Consider the following 15,354-nt stretch of genomic DNA (forward strand, 5'->3'; position numbering starts at 1 on the left):
TAATAACCAGATCCTAAACAGCTCCATAGATTGTGAAGTAATGAGTAAAGGGATTTTTAAACTGCTGCTATTCTAACATCCTGTAACAGTTAGCTGTGCTGCAGTGCTAACACTAGCTTGTATATATAAGAGAATAAAAAGTGGTAATGAATTTGGCTAAGTTGTTTTAATCTCTGACCTCTGATGTGACAGTGCAACTGCAACTTTTTAAACATTTGTTTCTTCTGCTTCGGTTTATTGACATGCCACTCCTGATCTATGTCGCCATGTCCTTAAGCTTCCGTAAGGGGGCAGGACAGTCCCCTTACATTATCTCCTTCTGTCCAGTGACATGTTGAGAGTCTGCATTTACTGTACAGTAATCAAGCATAATATTATTACCACATAAAGGTGTAAATGTGCACCTTTTTCAGCCAAAACCTTGAGCAGTTGAGGAATGGACTGGACCAGAACCCTAAGGATGCATTGTGATGTCTGGTTTCCAGATGCTGCCAGTAGATCCTTTAAGTTCTGCAGTGCATCCTGCATGGATCCTGCCCTTTTCTTGTACAGCACATTGCATGGATGATTGACTGACTGTAATCTGAAGTTGCTGCTCTTTTTATCACCTCATGCTTGTGGTGCTTAACAAACCATTGCTGGGCTGTTTTTGTTTTGTGGCAAGGTGCATAACCCTGCTGAAAGAGGCCAGACTGACTGACAATTTGGCCTTTACCAGTCTCAATCAAATGCTGTCACTATCCCATTTTTATGATTGTCTAGCAACTCAATTCTGAGGGAAAATGTTCACATGCTGCCGATATCTCATCCAATAACGTAAGCCATGATGAAGAGATAATCAATGTTATTGACTTTACCTGTAAGTGATCACAATTTTATGACTGATTGGTGTAAATGGTTAGCGTTTATAGTAGGAGACAAAAAATAATAATAGTAGTATTATACCACACATATCAGATAGCACAGATGACTGAAAGCCTGATAACTTCCCTTAGATGGTTGCAAAGGTTGTGTGAAAGCCTTTTGATTTTGTGCTGATCAATGAAATAGTATTTCTGAACCATTTTAAAACAGAAGCCTCCGCTTTTCTTGCTTTTGAACCACTTGGATGTAGTTATTCGGTTCGACCACTAGATGTCAGTGTTGACCTATTTACAAAAACCCAAAAATACAGAAAATACAAGCACACTCAAACACGGTTCTAAAAAATCTTTTTTATTTATTTATTTAGATGCCAGAAGCGTTTTTATTACATTTATAATATATTTTATATCAAAGCAGAATTTTGATGATTATTCACCCCAAGTTTGGCCAAAGAAGTCAAAAACCTAAACTAAATAATTTTTTGCTTGAAAGAAGAAAAATTCAGTTTAAGTTCTTCAATTTTAAAAACAAAAATGTTAAAATAGTCTAGATGCTTTTTACATTACAACATTTAAAACATGCAAACTTAGTAAACAATCCATATTAAAAGATTGACGCTTACTGATTTATTTTTTCTTTTATAACATAGCCGAGTCTTTAGCTCGCTTCTCTCCATCTTCTGTCTGTTTGATCTGAACTGGAACAACAATCTCACTGCATGGGTTGCTGACAGATGTGCCAGAGACGGGAGCCTCTACAGACAGGACTCCATCAGACAACGCCGAACTGATGTGCTGCAAATCTGCCCCCTGTGGCAACCTTAAACAGACACAGTTTGTCAGTATAATACAAACAGATGTACTTCACATTGGAGGTTGTATTGTTGAGTGAAACCAGCTAAAATGCAGAAATAGTTTTGGGGTTCTTTTTTTATGTCTGTTTTATACTTTGCATCATCTCAGTCATATCCAAGTAGAGATTTAGATTTCAAATCATTTTTATTCAACCACACAGTTTGTTTCTGAGAGGAAAGTTAATGAAAGAAAAATTTGCTGCATGTTATTGATATATAAAGAAATAAAGCCTATTGAGTTGTTGATACTCCTTTCTCGTTTTCGCCTGCTTCTTTAACTTGATTTTTATAGTTCATTTGTCAACAACTGTGTTTCATGAACAGGTCTAATAATCAGAATAATGTGTGAAATGGATTATACTGTCAGACAACTTACTTGTATTTACGACTGAAGCACCTTGAGACCACTCCATGCTTATCCTGCCTCTCTTCATGAGTTCCTTGACAACAAACCAATTTTTCAAAGAATATCAATGTTTAAGAATAAGATTTTACTGCAATTTTAGCAAAGATTTAATCAGAAATGTATTTTTAAATCAAGCAATACTTTACCTGATATTTGCAGGTACCCGTCCTTGGTTGTGACTGTTATCTCTTCTGGTGTGAAGTGATTGACATCTAGGGTGATTTTCCAGCAGTTCTGTCCGGTTTGGATCTCTGACACACCACACGTTACCTGTGGTGCGTCCTGTTCACCGTGGTGACTGGTCAATGGAGGCAGAAGAGGGGACTGAATGCACCCCGGCCAGGTGAAAGAAGCAAGCCTCTTCTTTGCCCAGTCTAGCCAATCGATGTCACCGGGCTCCAGGAAAGGAGGGAGCCCAAAGTCTTGAGCAAAGATGCGTCTCGGCTCGGTCCAGTTCAGGAAGGGTTCCCAGGTCACATCTCTACGGAAGATGGGACGAGGTAAAAGTTTGTTTTGCTCAGCCATGTCCTTGAAGATAAGCTCGACAGCTTCTGTAGCTCCAACACTGACGAAACAACAGAGCAGCTGTAATTTATTGCTCACATGTGACAACAAGTGAGGAGGAGGTCTGAGGAGGAAAGCTACTCTGAGGTATGCAGTGCTGAACACACACACTTTATATATCTAGCTGACTCAATGTAGCACTTGCACAGCAGAAAGTGTGATGTAAGACATGAGAATGACTTGATATATGATGAGTCTAGATCAGGGGTGTCAAAGTCAAATGGACGGAGGGCCAAATAAAAAATTTAGCTACAAGCCGAGGGCCGGACTGATCGAATGTTCATTGAGATTTTTTTAAATGACGCATTTAAAAAAATGCGTCATTTTTTTAAATGCGGGCGCGTTGTGAGGATCGAAGGGGGGGGGGGTGCGCGCGTTGTGAGGATCGAACGGGGGGGGGTGCGCGCGTTGTGAGGATCGAACGGGGGGGGGGGGGGGGGGGTGCATCTCGCATTTTTTCAGACGGGGTGCCGGCTTGCTGCGGGCCGGTTCTAATATCATCCCAGGGGCCGTAGAAAATCTTCTCGCGGGCCGGATGTGGCCCGCGGGCCTTGACTCTGACATATGTGGTCTAGATGATGCTCCTCTGTTGCCCCGGTAGGTGGAACGGACAATGCTAATTATTTGTATTTATAACTCTTGACTCCTACTGGAAGCAGCAAGAAGCCTGTTTATTCAGCTCTGGCCTCTGCAGTCTTGTCACATACTGGTGCTCTTTGTCCACGGAAACCACTACTGCCTATTATGTGAGGGAACAACGACTCATTTAAAGTCACACAGTAAACAAACGAGTTACTTCCAGTCACTAAACTAAACACTGAGCTAAAAACAACAAAATAAGATTATCTCTGGATAATCTCTTTTAGCCTAAGAAAACCCAAACACATGGATAAAGTTGTGCTCACAGCCCGGACAAAGTGATGGATGAAGGGATTGTTGAATTCAGATGGCAGTGAGAAATTTCACAGTTGCATCTTTGTGGGTGACAAGTTGTTCAAGTTATGAAGTAAGCATCTGCAGGACAAATCATGCCTTTGGAGAGGGAGGTATTTATTAGTGACTTAATATCTGAAGCTTTCTCAGTTATGCTCAAAGGTTAGGTCAGATAAACGGCGAGTACTTATTGTTAAACATTGAAACTAAATATTCATGTGTAAAAACCAGACAAAAATACTTGAATTATGTTGAATGAAACACTACTAAACATTCGGATGTGCAAATTTGGCATTTGACAAAATGTAACGCGTCAATGTTCTATGACTTTGTATTTTTGTGAAGTAAAGCACTTTGAAATCCCTTGTTGCTAAAATGTTTTATACAAATAAACTTGACTGATTGGTTGTTTGAATAAACTTGATTGATATGTTACTTTTTGTAGGTTTAAGTGGAAGCTCTTTTGTTTTCTGGCATTTCTTACGGAAAACCTATAAGGGCTGAAGTTCTGTCTTTTTTAAAAGTCTTTATGTCATCATCTTAAACATCTTTTTTTAAGGGTTGGTGTATTTTCTGCTTAAGAATAAAATTTAAATAAATGGTTGGTTCCTTTTTAAATAAATAAACTGAGCAGTTTAGCACTGGTCTAATTTTGCCAATAGTGTCAGCAATGGAAGAGGTAAACAGCCCAGTTGTAAACACATCAGCAGCTTAATGGGATTCCGACTTGAAGTTAGCCACGAGAAAAGGTGCAGCAAGAACACCAAAAAATCAGGGACAAACTCTGAGCAATTCAGGAAATGTTAACACTTTCTTCAGGACAAATGTAGGAGACACAATAACAGAATACTGTCTACAAATCAAAGTCAAAAGCCACTCCAAATATTTCAGTCTGATGCATAAATTTAGGAAGACTGACTCAAAAGTTTTCTAAATAGAGAATTATATCATCAGCATACAAGGATGTCTGGTGTTTCCTCTTCTTTCCTGAACAGATATTGATGTGATGCTTCAGATGATAGAAAAGCAAGCTGAATCGACAACGACCCAGCTCTACAGTCTTCATGATTCATAGAGGACCTTTTGCTAAAAACATGGTATGCTAGGAAATCCTTAGATGTTTGCGTTTTAATGTGTCAAAACTGTTTTGGTGGCAAAAAAAGAGGCCAAACTGACATAAAACAGATTAAATTTAATGCAAATATGCTTAGATTATTTACATATACAAAATGTTACAGAATCCAGTTACAAAATGCACCTGTATATGCTTACGGTCCACATATGCTCAAAATAGTGCATGAAAAAAACACCATAAATTATTATTATGAATTAGTCCATAAATTATGTGCAGTTATCAGCTGCCAGAAGACGTTTATTAGTCCTGAGCTCAGAATCACATTTTATGTCAAGTTGTAGAGAGAAGAATTGACTAACAATGAAAAATGCTGGCAAACAGGTAAGTATAATATCTTCAATGATTTTTTTTAAAACCTAGACTAAATATATACAATATACAATATTGACAATACAGGCATTAGTAAAACACAATCTTATTCATAGTTATACTTTAAAAATCAAGGGGCATTAATGACAAATTAGATTTTTGTCTGAAAAAAATTGGCTTAAATTCAAAGTTTACCTTGTTTTTATTTCTCTGCTCACAAATACAAACTATACAGAACTTGCATGTACCTTCTGAGAATAATCAATGTTTTCTTCTGGGTGTACATTTTTTAATTTTTATGACCTGCACATTTTCAATGCAGATAAAATATGGCATTTAGAACTAGAGCTTGGAGGTATTACTTCTTTCTTCATCTGAATCTGAACTTTTCCTGAAACAGAAAGTGAGGCAAATTAAGGAATGCTAACATATGAAACCAGAACAAAAAGTAAACAAACAAAAAAATCTTAGTGGATTTTAAATTTCAATATGTTGATATATAATGATTTAATGTGAGAAAGTTTAATCAATTACCTTTTCTGTTTTCTGGAGTGGAGAATTATCGCTGTCATAATTACAATCAGAGTCAATGCTCCAATGACTGAACCAGCAACTATTCCAGTAATGTTACCTGAAACACAACAAGGATTTGAATTATTTCAGCAAGTAACTCATCATAGCACCAGTGCCTCAGTTACAACTTTTTATTGCACTAATATTAAACAAATCAAACTTTAACAATCAGCAGTGATCAACCATGAAGCCACCCAGTGTTGTATCTGAGCACTGTGTCTACCAACTGGATGAAAAATATAATTTGCCAACATTTTAAATAATGATAGCATATCAAATACCTCTTTAGGTTTGACACAGAATAGCTATAATGCTAGATTTACCTATTTAGCCTGAGCAAGACCAATATTGGGCCTGGTATGTTGGATGGCTATTGCTAAGTTAAAGATGCAGAGCCCTTCAAAAGCTGCAAATTGTGGTTCAATGAAATATACTTGCTAAACGTTTGGTGTGATATTAGTCAATGTTAACATGTTCCACTTCATAAACTGCATAACAACCACAGCACACAAAAAAATATGGAGTTATATTTGTGTCTGAAAAACAGTGGACAGGTTTATGCAGCCATTAGAAAAAGAAAGCACACTCTCTGAAAATACTAAAAATTGAAAAATCTTCATTTTACAGAATTATTTAACTTTAACTTCTAGTTTACAAAAACAGACACTAGAGCCTGAACTCTTAATATGGGCGCCTGAACACTACAGACATACTTTATTTTTATGTAAGGAAGACTGGCAGGACATTTTTTTTTTAAATACAGGATTACATCATCGACATATAAGGATATCCTGCTTTCCTGTTATTTTCTATTTACAGCCCTGTGATGTTATATCCCTCACTATTTTCAAATTGTCATAGCTATAGGTCCCAAATTATGCTGATGAGAGCTCTTCTTTTTTTTAAAGATTTTGTTGAAGTAGAGCCTGTTTATTCAAAGTATCCAAGATGAAATGAAGGAAGAGAAAAGGGAGGAAAACATACAGCAAGAGAACCAGGGTCAGGAACCTTTATGTTCCCCTACTGAACTGCATAATGATTTAAATTTCTTCTCATGAGAGCTGGATGAATGACTGAATTGAATCAAATAGGTTTACATTGAAGCCCTAAAATGTGAATGTGACTTTATTTCATAAAGGATTCAATCAACAGTTGCTTCCCAACCAAAATCATGCAAAAGGAATGTAGTAACGATTCATTTCCAATGCTTTGTTCCATGATTGAAGTCTGAGAAGTTTCTGATTCAAGGAAATCAAGCAGAGGGGCAGTGCAATCTGTTCATATAAAACACATGTTGATTGGAAGAGAATACACTGAGACAAACTCAAGATCAAACTCAGACACATTTAGAGACACTGATTTGTTGATATGTGAAAATCAAAGTTTAATTGTTTATTGATAATTTTATTTTTACTGGCTTTTCGTACTGGGAACACTGCAGCTTGCATCTTCTCCAGACCATTTGCCGTTACTCTGGCATGTGCGTTCCTCTGATCCACTAAGCTTGTAGCCGTCATTACAAGAAAACTTGACCTTAGCCCATTGTAGGTAGGTGGTTCCCTGCTTTTTCCCATTAGCAGGTGGTGGGAGCCATCCACAGGAGATCACTGCATGAAATAAAAACCAACAATGTGACGCCAAGGTGGACTTAATCATGTAAATCTCTGAGGTTCTTCAAAACATCAGACCTGGCTTCAGATCATCCACTAGAGAAACGTGACTCTGGAAAGAAACTCTTGTAGCATTTCCTATTAACAGGCTTCGACCGACAAGGATGTCATACCTGCAGTAGAAAAAGAAATCACTCATGAAGAATCATACAACATTACTTCTTTCAAACACAACCATTGCGTTTTGTTCTCAGTACAAATAACTTTACTTTTAAATTTCATTCAAAATACTTCAATGACCCCAAAGAGAAATGAAATGTTGTGACTCATATTATTTGAGGTTCTTCTTTAAAATGTTATAAGGAGCTACTATCTCACCTGGCATAGTGCTTGTAAATAACTTGTATGTGACTTTATTAATGTAAAGATTCAAAATCTTAATTGATACAAGACTCTTAAGTGCCATTTGTTAGATGAATAATGCAATGTGGCACGCACAGATCATTCACAATAGTGGTGTCCAAAGTCAGTCCCCAGTGGTTGGTATACAGCATGTTTTATTTTTTTCCAGGTTCAACACACCTGAATCAAATGCTGGGTCTTGTAGAGGTTGATGTGAACTAATGGAGAAATAAATAAGCTGTGTTGGAGCAGGAACTCATCTGAGACCAGAGCTCATTTAAGAAGTTCATTGTTTGCTCTCTTGGTCAAGATTAAAGAGATTCTAGTGGTGATTGGAGCCTCGTGGGTGATGTTTTTCTAACTTAAACCTTGTGTTGTCTCAGTTGCTGTTTTAAACCAAACTCTTTGTCATCTTTTCTTCTCACCTGCAGAACTGAGATCCCTCTCCAGTGCATATCTCAGCTGCCTGGGTGTTCAGTGGATCATCTGGATTCTCAGGGACAGAAAATACTGGCATAAAATTTGGATCATGTCTTGGAACGAAGCAATATGTGTTCAGAAAGTATTCGGAATCATATGTAAACAAAGCGGATGTGTTTTCTACAGCCCCTGTAAGACAAAAACAAACCCTGATTAAACATACATACTGTTATTGGTGAAAGATTTACACAATATAGGAAGACTTCCAGAAGAATCTGTCCAGATATTCTTTTAATTATCTATATTTCTATCTAAAAAAAACATATTTATATTATATTCTATTACTTTAAAAAAAGAACACATTATCTAAGATTATCTCTTACAGCTTGCCCCAAAGCTGAACAGCTCCTCTGGGTTGCTGTGGTTCTGCACTAGCTCCCCAGTGCTGAGGGTAAGGTCATCTCTGGCGTCACCATTCATCTTCCCCAACAGTCCCACAGTGGAGTTTTTGAATTCCTCTGGCAGCAGGACAGTGGTGGTCATAGTTTCACCCCTACGTCGCACCTCCACCCCGGCTCCAGATGGAAACATCACAGTTACATTTGTAGGGATGGGAGAAAACACAAACACGCCTGCAAAATATTTGGTGAGAGGAGACAGGAAACAACACACACTGCAGGATTTTAGGTTTTTAACATTTGTAGTATCACTCAATTGCAAAAATATTGACATTTTCAGGAGAAATGCCCAAATTTGAGCTCTTTGTTGAATAAAACAAGGGAATATTTTTCTCTTTCGTTGTCAGAAGTATTAAAATATATGATATGAGTGAAATCTCACCGTGTAAATCCATCCAGGTCTGCTCTGCAAAGGAGAGGGTTTGCTGATTGCGCAGTAGCTCAAGGCCATCATTTCTGCTATCAAGCCGCACCTCTATGATGTCTGACGACCCTTCTCTCATAGCTACAGCCGTCAACTTTGTTGCATTTATCGTTTTTTCTGAATCTGCTGTCACATTTAGAGAAAGAAAATGTTCATGTGCTGTGTGTTTTTCTTCTTTTACATTTAAAATAGTTGGGAAAACTTAGCATCTCACCCTTTACAGGTTCTGTTCTGCCTTGGACTGTCAGCTGTTTCTCCTCTGATCTGACCAGAGTGTACTCCCCTTTGCCATTGAACGAGTAGCTGACATCGTCAAAGGTAATAAAGTGTGGATCTCCAAACACCACCGCTGATATTAAACCAAAATGTAAGCATAAACAAAAATTATAATCCCATCAAAGCTGCTCTAGCAAACTGTACCTGAGCTGGGAGACTGGTAGCGCCTGCAGTCGCTGGAGGGCCGGTGTTTGAAGTAGTGGTAGCAGTTGTCTGACCAAAGGCAGCAGTAGTAGAAACTTAGGACATCATAAACCCAGTGGGACTGTCCTGGGATCCGAGGGGGTTTCTTAAAAGGAGGCGACCCCCAGTCGTGGGCCCGGTCTGGAGTGCTACCGCCAATCGAGTCTGCTGTGAGAACCTGAGCACCGGTGCTGTCGTAGCAACACTGTTGTCCTGCTGCATATTTAGGACTGGAGAAAGGAAACAACACAGAATGTTATTTAATAGCAGAACAGCGGAAATCATCACCATTGGCATAAATAAAGGTTTATATAGTGAATCTAAATGTTTCACAGCGAATTGAGATAATTAAATAAATCAACCTTTCAATAATATTCAAAATTATTAGATCAATTGACACAACATTTATATTTGTGGAAGCTGGAAAAAAAGCATAATCCTGTGCTTGCTAACGGGAGAACATGCAGACATTACATAAACCCAGTTAAGCATTTTGTAATTCATTTTCAGCCTGTAGTGAAGCAGCAATGTTTAACTCGGCGTGGACTCACCTGGCTTGTATCGCCCTCACACAGTGAACACTCCCAGGGTGGTAAGTGCACACACTCCCTTTCTCTATATCACAGCCATAATCAGTCTGAGGAATAAAGAGAAGGTTAAATCACAATCATACCTGGTAAACAACACAACTTCAGCAAAGAAACCGCACTGTTCTGTGCTTTAATGATCCACAGCAGTGACCTAAAAATAAAATAATCTTATGGTTTTGAACTCAGTAGGCATGTTTGTGGGGTAAACATGTTCTACCTGCAGCGTGCTGCTTGTAGATAAAGTTCTCATGAATGCTATAATTAGAGAGATACCTCTTCTTGACTTTGAACTGAGGAGGATTATGCGATCATAAACAGATCAACCAATTACACTTTGACTTTGAGCACAAATTCAGATTCCAGGACTTTGAAGTTCATGAGTTTCTCTTTCTTGCGTTGTTCAAATTCTTCACTTTTATTTTACTACAAAGATGTTTAACACTCAGTCCATGTGCTCATGGGTTGCATAGTTTTTTTTTATTTGGTTCTCAATATCTTATCTCCACCTACATGAAACCTCCCAGTGTCTGCTCTTGCTTGAGCCAGAGTGCATGGGCAGTCGATGATCTCAGCGAGGAAGTTTGGCAGCTCGTTTTCCAGCTTGTCCCAGGCTAAGCATTTATCCAGAGCCCATCCTGTTGAGTTCTGCCTGAAGCTTTCCTCTAGATGCCAGGCCAGAGCGTGATCCTCACTCCATGCAGCTTGGACGTTCCTGAATAAAACACACAGGCAGAACAGCTTTTATACTGAAAGTCATGGATGATGATCTTTGAGGATCGTTTGAACATACCACATGCCGTCAGTGTAGTTGCTTGAGCTGACACGAAGGGCACCGAGCTCCCATCTGGAAAAATCTCCCTCTGCTATTTTGGGTAAAAACGTAAAGGAGCCACTGTTGGGGTGATCCTTGGTAAGGGAGTACAGATACCGCCACTCACCCTGCCAGGACTCTGAGTACGGCTCCCCTGTCGAGAAACACTTTTTACAATACATGTTTTCCTAAAATGCATTGATCACATACAGTACCATGAAATAAATTCACATTCCAGCAAAGATGTCATTGTTTTATCATCAAGCCTTGTGCAAAATTCTGCACAACTGAAATAAAGAAACTTTTATTATTATTATTACTATTCTTATTATTATTGCTGCAACAATAATAATAATAACATATATCCATAACCTACTAATAAGTCATGGGTCCCCACGAAACCTGAAATCCCAGGCATGGAGACTATTAATAAGAGAAGCAGCCAAGAGGACCATGCTTCCTCTGGATGAGCTGCAAGCATCCACAGCTCAGGTGAGAGAATTTGATGACACAGAAACTTTAAGCCATGCATGTCACATATCTGACATTTACAAAAGAGTTGAAGCAAGAAAGCCATAATCGCATTAATCATTTTTGAAGAAAGTGATTAATGGATCCTTTTTAAACTTTATAGCCTAAATGCAAAACACAATTCCCCAGTGGGAAAATGACAGTGAAATCACCCTGAAAAAAGCAGCACACTGTAAGGATTCTCCCTTTTGTCAGGGACTGGGAATCTGGTCAGACTGAATGGGAAGACGGATGGAGTCAAAGGGCAATAATGTAAGAAAACATGTAAGAGCTCAAAACACTTGAGATTGATGTGGAGCTTTGTTCAAATCACATTCAGTCCAGAACAAAACCAGTCAAGAGTTAAAAATTCTACATGCCCAAATGTTTTAAATCCAATCCAACCAAGATGTGCATAGCTGGCATCTCAAATGTATTGAGCTGTAATTGATTCAAAAAGTGACTCTTCACTACAAATTCTGCATAGTTACATCAACACTATGCCAAGTCTATTTGGCATTAATTACAGAGTCATTTCAACAATAGTTTGAGTAGTTATAACTATTTCAAGTGTTAAAATTACTTAATTTCTTGTTGAAACAACTCTTAAAGAGTTAAATTAACACCAATTCTGATAAGGACCAAATAGAGTCGGCATAGTGTTGATTCAACTCTGCAGAATTTGCCGTGTATAAACCATCATGTACAACAGACTTTTCATATTTTTATTTGTAAAAATAAAATATAAAAAGTCTATTATTTCCCTGCTTCTTCGTGACTAGCCAAAACGTTTAGTGGTTTAGCCTAACCCTAAAAGTCACAATAAAATGTGTTGAAGTCTGGTTGTAACATGAAGGAATGAAAACATTTAAAGTGTCTGAAATCCTTAATGTGGATATACATTTTTCTTACCTGTCTCTTTGTATCCCCAGACCTCTATGTTGACCTTTTCTGCATCGACTAAAGTGGTATTCCATGTCATCTGTAGATTGCCTCCAACATTAGGCGTCCCATAGTATTGCCACTTTGTTGAGTTCACCAGAATAGCTTTGAATCGAGAAGCTAACTTGCCTGTGTGAACTACAGCAGCACATGTGGATAACATTTGAACTCCAGTTATTGAACAAAAAAACCTTTTCTTTTGATTTTATTATTCTTTAGCTGCAGTACCTGAAAGCCATGATCCAGCTCTGTTGAATGTGATGCCGCTATCTGAGGAGATCTGCAAAGAAACCCATCCGGTTTCGTATAACAGTGGGGAAATACAGTGGCCTCTACCATCTCCATCCACATACCCTACAGTATTAGTTTTATTATCAAACCTGTCAATTGAAAAAAGGACTGATCAGTTGATTTTTGACTAGTTCGGGTCAAGTATTAAGGAGTAAAAAATGTCCTACCTACAAACAATGTCAGAGCTTTTGTTGAAGTTTGCATCAAGGACAACAAAGTCTGTCCCACCCAGTATGGACCCAGAGTACGGAGACGTGTTTACACAGTACTCTTTGTAGTCAGAGCAGCAGGATCCAAGAGACCCACATGTTGGGTGGCAGGAGCACGAGTCTAATTTTTTCCCACAATTTTGTTCACAAGTCTCTCCTGTCCATAATAAAAAAGATGAAGTTAATGTAAATGCACAAAGTTATGCCTCCTTGTATTCTGACTGGCTTTGCAGGGTGCTGCATGTCAAAAAAAAGTTGCAAGCAAGACAGAATTTTATTTTATATTTTTAAAATTTAAGCTGTAACGTTGCATTAATAAAGACGTATGACTTAAACATCTTCTTGTGATGGCATAGATGATCCAGTGGTCTTTGTTTTGCATTAAAGTTGGAATACTTTGTTCCCACCTTCATTTAGATACATTTGAAAAAACATAGACAAAGTTTTGTGTCTACGAATGACACAAAACACACAAACACATTACTTGTTTTTGTGAATGTCTTTTTCTTCTTTTGATTCTCAATAATTTTAGAAAAAATGTTTTTTATACACTTTGTTCCCTGGAAACTTAAGAGCTATAAATGTAAGTGTGCAAGATAAAACTGTGTCTTCAAATTTATTGAATGTGAATACTTTTGATCCATATTTACTCTCAAAGACAAAATTGTTTTTGTTCTGAATTTAGTAAAGTATTCCCTGTATATCCGTCTCAGCATCATAACTGAATAAAATAAATAAGCAAAAGAAAATTGGATGATTCCGAATATCCATAATGCAGGAGGTACTTACCTAAAGTTTTGCAGATATATAAAACCAGAAAGACAAAAATCACTGCTGTTGATCTTCTCATCCTGGTAAAGTCAGATTGTTAGCTCCTCTCTCTTGTCTGTGACAATATTCTCACTATGCTGATGTGCTCAGCATTTTTCCAAAATGCCTCGGCACGACCTTTATATACCTTCCTGTCAATCACTAACTAGGAGTCATTACTGCAACATTTTCAGCTGAACGATCACATGTTCAACTTTGACCTTCTCTCGCTTAAAAAAAAAAAGCTAAACCTGATTATAAATGTAAGATAAGCTTATTGCATTAAGATAAGATAAATTAAATAGAGATAAATTAAATATGCTGATGCATTCAGAAGTAGTAGTTGCTTTTTCTACAGTTGAAATATTAGCATTATTTAATGACAAACCATATTATAATATTGTAAATTAATATCATAAATATGTAAAAATGAAAATCTAAACAACAGGTTCTTTAACAAATACACTAATAAATGTAAATATTTTCTCAATTAACTTTTTTTTGTTGTTATTGAAGTGCAGCTATGTATCCTTTTTCTATTTTTTTTTCTGAATAGAAAAAAAATGCAAAAATAACTTTTAAATTACACAATTTACTATTACACCCATGAAAATGTGAACTTTACCAGTAGTCTGTTTATGTTATATTTTTTACTCTTTTGTTTTATTTTAATTCGACTCTTTTTAACAAGCAGTAAGAAAAACATACTGTAGTATCATATCAGAATGATAAAAACTTAAAATATATATATATGCTGTAATATCGTGAGGAGACAATATTTGACAAACTGAATTATGTTTGCAACCAAATCATTAATATGTCCAATAATGTGAGTTTATTACAACTACAGTATATGCAATATGTAGTCTGTAATTTATGTAACATATGTAATTTTTATTAATCATATGGCAGCACACTTTCAATGCATTTTTAAATATTAAAAGACATTTACTTTTCACCATTTGTACTATTGCCTCCCATTAGAAATATTAAATTAGACGTTACAACCACTTTCATGACTACAAAGGTATAAAATTCAGCACCTATTTTCAGACTGTTTCTATGAACATTTGGAAAGTATAGATCTTCAGAGCTCTGTTAATCCCAGTGACATGAAGTTGTGGATTTTTCTTGTTTCAAATAATCCCCACTCAGCCACCTGACTGAGGTTTTATAACAAAGGTAAGACATTGGGAATAACAGAGCTGGGTTGGTTGATACTGAGGCATATTGGGGGTTGAGATTCTCCAAACTTCATGTGGCCTTCAGATTAGCAGATTAGATCAAGTATATTATTTAGAGCTTTGTGAGTTTCCATTTCCTTTGTCATCGCAGAGTCCTGAGCTCCTTAGAGATGAATAACAGTGGAGACTGGAGGCCAGTCCATCAATGTCTGATCTCATATTTGGCCCTCTGATCAACACTTCCCAAAACCACTTCCCTAAATCTCTTGGAAATCCTAAATAGGTCAGTCCTACAACTGCAAAGTGTGGACCGACATTATATTTAGCATTAAGGATTAAGGATTTGCCGTCACTCAGCAAAATCTTTCCTGATCTAACTGAAACAACCGAGGAAAGACACTTCAGGATTTGTTTTTTCAGCAGAACCTTATGCACAATCAGCAAATGCTCAGCAGGGGGAGCTGCAATACGAGGATCATCAGTGAACACAGAGTATAGATAGACTGACAATTATTTATTGCATTGTATTTTCACTAATCTAGTTGTCTAAAGGTATTTATTATAAACTTATATATGGTCAAGCATGTTCTTACACAA

At 37.3% G+C, this 15,354-nt stretch overlaps 2 protein-coding genes across 3 annotated transcripts; both read right to left on the reverse strand.

Moving 5' to 3' along the window:
• Positions 1–1,175: 1,175 nt before the first annotated feature.
• On the reverse strand, positions 1,176–2,846 carry LOC122847171 (heat shock protein beta-1-like). The gene is made up of 3 exons (XM_044144618.1): positions 2,270–2,846; positions 2,094–2,157; positions 1,176–1,683 (listed from the first exon to the last, which is right to left on the reverse strand). Exons 1-3 carry the CDS (start codon positions 2,646–2,648, stop codon positions 1,503–1,505), a joined length of 624 nt encoding a protein of 207 aa, XP_044000553.1. The 5' UTR covers positions 2,649–2,846; the 3' UTR covers positions 1,176–1,502.
• A 2,366-nt stretch (positions 2,847–5,212) lies between these two features.
• Positions 5,213–13,670, reverse strand: LOC122847170 (sushi domain-containing protein 2-like). 2 transcript variants are annotated; one of them, XM_044144617.1, is made up of 16 exons: positions 13,553–13,670; positions 12,722–12,920; positions 12,492–12,643; positions 12,234–12,401; positions 10,791–10,965; positions 10,511–10,712; positions 9,962–10,047; positions 9,372–9,640; positions 9,166–9,300; positions 8,910–9,074; positions 8,453–8,701; positions 8,075–8,258; positions 7,326–7,420; positions 7,065–7,244; positions 5,599–5,695; positions 5,213–5,455 (listed from the first exon to the last, which is right to left on the reverse strand). In XM_044144617.1, the coding sequence occupies exons 1-16, from the start codon at positions 13,611–13,613 to the stop codon at positions 5,407–5,409; spliced, it is 2,466 nt and encodes an 821-aa protein (XP_044000552.1). In that variant the 5' UTR covers positions 13,614–13,670; the 3' UTR covers positions 5,213–5,406. The 2 variants fall into 2 exon arrangements, with proteins under 2 accessions (XP_044000552.1, XP_044000551.1); XM_044144616.1 differs by having other exon boundaries at positions 8,910–9,077.
• Positions 13,671–15,354: the final 1,684 nt, after the last annotated feature.

Source organism: Gambusia affinis, linkage group LG17 (assembly GCF_019740435.1).
Source record: "Gambusia affinis linkage group LG17, SWU_Gaff_1.0, whole genome shotgun sequence".
Taxonomy (NCBI): domain Eukaryota; kingdom Metazoa; phylum Chordata; class Actinopteri; order Cyprinodontiformes; family Poeciliidae; genus Gambusia; species Gambusia affinis.